Source organism: Sparus aurata, chromosome 18 (assembly GCF_900880675.1).
Source record: "Sparus aurata chromosome 18, fSpaAur1.1, whole genome shotgun sequence".
Taxonomy (NCBI): domain Eukaryota; kingdom Metazoa; phylum Chordata; class Actinopteri; order Spariformes; family Sparidae; genus Sparus; species Sparus aurata.
The window spans coordinates 36,454,270-36,461,772 of NC_044204.1; the positions used below are offsets into that span (position 1 = coordinate 36,454,270).

The 7,503-nt window shown below is 44.1% G+C and overlaps 1 protein-coding gene across 15 annotated transcripts in view; it reads right to left on the bottom strand.

The window, feature by feature from the left end:
• LOC115568865 (LIM and calponin homology domains-containing protein 1) overlaps positions 1 to 7,503 on the bottom strand; it is a 97,817-nt gene that overhangs the window by 37,581 nt on the left and 52,733 nt on the right. For 13 of the 15 annotated variants that reach the window (XM_030396550.1, XM_030396549.1, XM_030396548.1 and 10 more), the window contains exons 5-6: positions 4,513 to 4,543; positions 625 to 735 (exon numbers count right to left, since the gene is read on the bottom strand). In XM_030396550.1, the coding sequence (XP_030252410.1) occupies positions 625 to 735; positions 4,513 to 4,543 (142 nt within the window). Of the gene's footprint in view, positions 1 to 624; positions 736 to 3,209; positions 3,572 to 4,512; positions 4,544 to 7,503 lie in introns of those variants that run through there. The other 2 variants (XM_030396546.1, XM_030396545.1) reach the window with 2 other exon arrangements.

Genomic DNA, 7,503 nt, shown 5'->3' on the forward strand with positions numbered 1-7,503 from the left:
GCTTCTTACATTTTAATCATCATTTTTTAATATCCAACTTCCATTCCATTATTTCACAAGCGACCTGGAAAGTGCAGGTCCAGCATACTCAAATCTCATTTCATCACTAATCTCCTCTTTGTTTCATGGAGACGTGGCTTTGTTTTGGTCAGCTGCGACGTGTGAACATCTGGGAAAGTTATCCTGCTGAGTTGGCAGTGATTTTGTCGTTTTATAGAAGAGCAAAGGGACGTCACATAGTGGAATAAATGGCTGTGGGGTGACATCATGGTTATGAGTGGTTGTCATAGACTGTGTGTGTCTCGGGGGCTTGATAAAGCTAAGTTCTGTCGGTCCCTTTGGGTCAGTTAAGGGGTGGACTCAGGTCAGTGACTGACACAAGGGGTCATCCCTGGACCTGGTGCTGACCTGAGATGACTCCTGACAGGTCTGTGTACATTCAGCACTTTGATTCAGTGCATCTGAAAACAACAGGTCCAGACTTCTGTTTCTGTCTACTACCTCTTATAATGTATTTCACCAGCTGTGGCTGTGAGGAGATTTATAACACAACTGTACTCTAGGTTAAGATCTTTGTGATATTTTCAGCTCTGGACATTACTAAATATGAACGACTTGGCAAACCTTTCGCATCTGTGACAGAAGGCCCTCAAACTCCTTCAGGTCCAGCGTGGGCCCGTTGTAGGAGGTACAGCCGTTGGCAGCACGACCCAACCAGTAGATGGTGATCAGAACCTAAAGGAGAGATGAAACCCAGTCAGGCATCATGACTGAATGAGATGCTGCTTTGTGAAGAAGACTTCAGTCAGAGCGAGGCGTGGAACTGCAGAGAGGTCACAGCACATCAGTAACACTACAGCAGTCAGACAACACACACCAGGGCTTTTCTTTTTACATGTGGGTTTGTTATGTAGCGCTCAGATTCATTAAACATGATAACCAATAACAGACAATGCTATATTACATCCAGTTACAGATTCAGACGTTATATAATTCATGAAACAACAAAGAGAACTGTTGTTCTGTGAAACAACAGCAGCTCAGCTCATCCAGTCTCAGTCTTCATAATGACACCTTGGATCAAGACACACCGTCCATGAGACTGTCGAGACAAAACATGTCATTCAAGGTACGTGGAGCCAATTTGTTTGATGCTTCAGTTGATTCTTGCAAACCAGCCATTGCCACAAAGTGAGTGGAATTGCACAACATCAGGGTAATTGAATGTTTTCCTCTACGGGAAAATGGTGCAATTCACTGCAGTAGACGTACAGAATGAACACGTAGCAGTGCAGGTTAAGACCTGTCGTCTACACACAGCTACAACTGCAGAAAAAGCCTGGACGCTGTGTACGTCTCAAGTGATGACAGCTTTGCAAAGTGTGCTGAGCTCATGTGGCGACATCCTTTATACAATCACATGGCTGTGGTTCGTTCATAGCTGATACTGTCACCTGTTACCACTGAACCTCAGTCCTGTTGTCTCTGTCACAACCTTTTTTGAAACTGATGCTGGCTAAACATTTCAAAAGTGTATAATTACAAAAAAAATCTATTACATTGATGAGGTAAAATATTAAATATATTGTCTTTGTACTGTTTTCAATTTCATTTATGTCAAGAAAGATAAGCAGACCATCACAGTCTGTGTTATTATGTTTACACAGCGTCCCAGTTTTTTGGAATCAGGGTTTCCTGTAAGATTTTGCCAGCTCAGGGTTGTAAAGTGCACGAAGCAGGCCCTTGAAAACAATCTCTACTCTGTTCCTTTCACTTTTCTCCCCACAAAGAAGCACAAGCTGCTTCCAAAGAAGTTACATGTTAGCTAACGTGTCCTGCACAAACACGACAAGACTGAGCCCTTGTTCTGACCCTGAAACCATTCACAGGCACTTCTCCTGCTAAAACACAGCATCCCTCCAGGGCCAAGGTGATTTATATTTCCCTGTTAGCTAGCTTAGCTGTGAGTGCATACATTACCAAATCAATCTCATCTCCTTCCAGCACAGTAACCTTGTAGAATCAGGAGCTGAAGGAGGACGCACTTCTTACTCCTGCTTGTAACCAAAATGTCCTGAAGTAATGCTGAATGTGACTGTGAAATTAAAGATAACTGCATTCAGAGTAACTCCCTTTGGAGTCAGCTAAAAGCCTAAAATGCAGAATATACAGATCTGCTGCAGATCTGCAGCCACAGGGAGATCACACAGAGCTGCACCTTTAGCACCGTGGGCTAAGTGTTCCCAGCTATATTTACTGTGTCCATGTCAACCAGCACTCCACAGGGACCGCTCTGATAAGAAAGCTCAGCGTGGCTTAATGTGTTTATTTCAGTCATGCTGTCAGTGTCAACAGCGTCAGCCGTTCAAACACACTCAGAGGAAGAGCAAAGACAAACTGGTGTGCTGATGAGAAGAACAACCAAGTCTTTTCTGTGTGATACTGAGCTGATCCACCAGATCAAACCACATCTGCTGTCTAATGCAGATCAACACAACTGGTGATACAGGAGAACATTTCATCTGTTGATTTATTTTGTTCTGCACAGAAAGTCACTAATGTACAACTGCTGTGATGAAGCAACACTGCGCTGGCTGTGGTGATGCTTCATTGACCAGCAGATTGTGTCAGTGTAATGACAACATCCGTGCCAGCTCCCATTAGAAGTGGGTCAGCAGCACCAAATGTGTTTCACTTGCTTATTAGTTTGCTTTAAACACATTCGTATTGATCCAAACTGCACAACACAATGGGAAACATGACACTGCTGCGCCCGCATGATTCAGACACGCAACCCGAAACCTACAACAAACACCCGTACAAAAACTGAAACTTGGACCCGAGCACGGAGCAGCAGTTCAAATAAAACACCACCGTTCTGACAGAAATATAAACAACAGGGCAGCTGTGTGATCAGCAGATGTGGAAAGACCTGCTGAAGAGGTTCCACCGAAACACCAAAGCTCTTTGTTTCATGTGCACACACGCTAAAGTGACGTAAACACAAAGTCAAGAGCAAAACCAAAAATGTACCTACAATGTCAGCACAAACACAAGAGGACTCACACAATCAGCAGACCTGGAGTGGCACACAACGATGCAGATTCTCTGAACTACTCATCACACTCAGGCCTTTCTGTTCACACCTGCTAACATCGTCTCGTGACTGCAGCAGTGTTGCACCTATCCATGCAGTGCTTCCTTCTTACTTCAACATCCAACACCTTTATCACCGCGTCAGCAGATTCTTCCCAGTGTGCTCCTTCACCTCTCAACATGGGATGTGCTGCAGAAACAGCTGCTCAAGTCCTAGTCCTCCATCCTCAGTCTGCAGGGCAGATCCATAATGAAGCATATCGCAGTAGCAGGTCCTGGTTAAAGCGCTGGCTGCTGGGACTTGTGGGCTGATTGCTGTTACTGCAAATGCCGGCAAATGTGTCTGAGAGTCACTGTGTGTAGTCAGCTAAATGAGCTAGCAGTCAGGCCGGCTCTGCAGCTCGACACATCCACTGTACAGCGTACGGCAGCATCACAGAGAGAGAGGAGAGAGGGCTCTGACTGCAGAGTGGGCAGGGCTAGCTGTGTGTGCTCCACTTCTTAAAGCAGCATTATTAGAAAAACAGAAGAGGGGCTGAGGTAGGAATGAACCAAAAGACACACTGTAAGAAATGACAGGACTCTGTGAACAACAACAGGCAGATGAAGGAAGAAACACTGAAAAGAATTAAAGCCCAAAGGAAATGAATAAAATTATAAAGAGCAGAACACGGTGATGTACAGACTGTTCTGTAGGTTGAGCCTGTGTGTACATGACAATATTAAAACACATTCAGTAAGTAAACTAACAGAAGGGATGGAGACAGAATAGACAACAGTCACTTCTGCTTAGAAACCTGGCAGCTGATTTGCACTGTGAGTCAGGTTTCTGTGGTCATTTTAAGCCGTTGCTGTCGTGTTTAAAGTCAAATAGCCTGGATGTCTGTACCAGAGCAACACTTCAGATCAACTCCAGCTGTCATGTCTTTACTTTGTGGCCCAAAAGGATAAATTAGATCTCCAGCTTAACGATGGTGAAAGTGTTGTTATTAATGAGGTATGAAGGCATCAGACATGCACTCACTTTAAAATGACATCTTGAGAACAGACAGTGAAGTAATATTGAAGCCTGTGTTTGATGCACAGGTTTTCTACCTGGAAGTTATTGTACATGAGTGTGATTTGTTCTGCAGGAAGAGGAAAGTGATGGACACACTATCAGCTGAGTGTGTGGAGCTAAAATGTAGAATTTAGACGGAAGGCAGGAGGAGTAGATGAAATTAAAAGATTTGTTGGAGAAGACTACAGAGGACAGAAAATATAAAGCTATGATAACCTCACACAGTAAAGCTGAAAGCAAAGAGAGTGACAACCACAGCACAAACACAAACGCTGCACCATAATAACAGTTTCCATCCAAACATACATTTAGCACACAAACAAATGATCCCACTGTAATCCAGAAGTATCACTTACATTCTTGAGTTTTCGGCTGCAGTCGCTTCCCCTGGGAGGATGACAGAGAGGGAGAGGGAGTGAGTCTTCTGCTGCAATTTAATCAAACATTTCACATACAAAAAGCAGCAGACACCTTTCAAACCATCAAACTCCCACTTATCCACACAGCAAAAACAAAAACTTACTCAACATATAGAGGGATCTGCAGTAGCAGTCGCCCACGCAGGAAGAACTAAAAGCATCTAAAAGCATCTAAAAGCATCTAAAAGCTCTGAATCTGTAGATCCAGTTTGTTGTTGGGTGATTAGTTAGTTGTGTTCAGTGGCTGCAGCCTGACTGAGTATCTGTGTTAGTTCCTCTGGACCAAAGAGTCTTTGTAGATCTGCCGTTCATCATCCACAAAGACTTTCTCTATCAGAAAGTCAGAAGTGCTAGATGTGACAGAGGGGGTTACATGGTGCGACTGCCAAGTGATCTCTGGGAGGTGCAGTGCAGAGACACCACAGCAGTGGCCACTTAGCGCCACAGATGCTGCCAAAATGAAAAGATGCGGATCTTGCGGATCACCGCTTGAAGCTATAAATGGGAAGTGGAACGAACTGGTTGTAAAACTGACCCCAATGCACACTTGTATACTTCTAGGCTGAAAGAGAGCGAGCGAGCAGCACCACTCTACTTCTCTGGTGCAGGAGCACAAAGACAAACAACCTGGATTTCTCTCAACTCATCTTTATTTTCCTGAACTGTGAAAGTTAACCACAGAGGATCTATTCAGCCTGAGGAAAGGTTAGAAACACACACTTTTCAAATTAAAGCTAAGTGACATGTCTCTCCTCCACTTTGGAAAGCAGTTTTACACAAATAGTCACAAAAATGTGCAATACATACAATACAAATACAAGAAAAGTTGACAGTCTTAAAAAGTGCTTTTTGGCAGAAGGACTCTGGCAGGTCAACGCTGTGCTGAGTCAAAGCTCCCGAACACAGAAGCCTGGTCATCCTCAAGCTCCGGCCCGGATTGGATTCTATTCTCAGGCTCATTAGGTTAAATGCTCTGCAGTATAAACAAGTGATATCCCACAAACCAGCTCTACAGGAGAGGAAATACTTCTCAAAATGTGCTGGTTCAGAAAAGAGAAGCCAGGACGGGAGGGATGTGGTTTCTCTTCACTAGCTGTGAGGTGGCTGGCTGCAGAGCTGCAGCAGGAAAACATGATGCTTTAAGTGTGTTTCTCTCATTATGAATCACAATTACATGGATAGACAACAGAGCAAGAGCTCATAGAGAACGACAATTATCACACGTTGGGCTGAAGGTTGCTGAACACAGGTTGAACAGCTTCCCATGTAAGAAACCAGCAGAGGGAGGACGACCTGATGGCTTCAGATCGTCATCCTGCTGATGCATCTGCAGTCTACTTTCCAGACAAATCACAGATTGCAGTTTAATGACTTCTGTTTGCAAACTTCACATAACCTGACAAGCAGATCTGCGCTGCACGGTGACCTTTGTTTTCCCATAAGACCTTCCTCTGTGGGCAACAGTCCTGTATACATACTGAACTGTATCTGTTGGGGATCCAAGTAAAGACATCTCAGAAAACTGATCATCAGGGATATAAAACTACTTGTCAGATGAAATGAATCAACTTGTATCGGAAATGTCTTGCCCAACATGGAACAGAGCACCAGTACAATACAGAGTCTGCATTAGAAGTAGTTTCCACAGCCGGAGGTCACACAGCGCACCTCACTCATCACTCCAGTAACACCCAAATTGCAGCTGCATGAGTTTTCCATGACAGCAGTGACCTGACAAAGACAGGAATGAAAGAGGAGAAGAAGAGCAAGGTGAAAGTAGCTGCAGGGAACGATGTGTAAATCCCCTTCGCTCCTCATCATCCTCCTCATCCTCGCTGTCTGTCGGCTGACTACATAAACACAGACGCAGGTTCCTTTTCTCTGCTGTTACCTTGAAGAAGTAAAGCTGGAGGACAAACAACAGATTCCAGAGGTATGAGATCACACTGAGGGGCAGGTTCTACCTTTTCTTTTGTCTCTCGCTCTCTCTCTTCCTCTCAGAGTTTCAGTGATGAACAGAAATACAAATATCAACGATATACAACGTCAAAACTATGATATTCTAACCATATCAGTGTTGGACATTATAAACACTTCAGGATTTATTCTCTCTTTTAATCTACTCCTCTTATGATTTAATGCCTGTGAATTTAGACAAACTAAGCAGAATTGTCACATCGAGCAAGTTTGATCATTGGAAGAGTCCTAAATAAATTGAAGAGTGAACTAACCAATATTATTGCATCATCTGAATGAATAATGAAGAAGGCTTGATGCTTCTCTCTCCTCTCCTCAGCTCTGCTGGCAAACTGTCACCTCTCCTGGAAATCGATGTGTTTCCATCAGCACACGGAGGAACAGAACATACCTCAGGTCTGAGCTCACGCTGCACCTGAACCTGCCTGTCTTCATGCCTGCATGTCCAAAGCTGTTTCCTGGATGAGTAAACACCTGTCCAGAGTCTCGGGTGGAGAACAACTGAAACTGCTTCCTGTCACGGGTACAAGCTGCGAGGAAACAGCATCCTGTACGACAGTTACATAACCACTGGAAATAGCACAGGGCCACTGAAACAATGACACCACTGTTTCCTCCAGACTTTTTGATCGCCCAAATATTCCTGATGATGGAGTGAGCATATTCAGAGGCATTCAGCATGAAAACCTTCAGCTGAAGAAGAAGATCCACTACAGCTGAGCTGAAGCTCTGATTTGGTTCCTCTGTTATTCTTCTGGCATTATCACTTTGTACTTTGAACCTCTGTTTGACTGTGGGAAATAAGCTATTATTACAATCTACGGTATAATCAAGCGTTCCCAAAATGCACCTCTGTCCGTTCACTGCTTTATAATGCTAGCTTGTAACTCAGGAGAGGCAGCGGGGGCACAGCAAACAAACAAAACACAGTCATAGAGGATTCTGCACTGC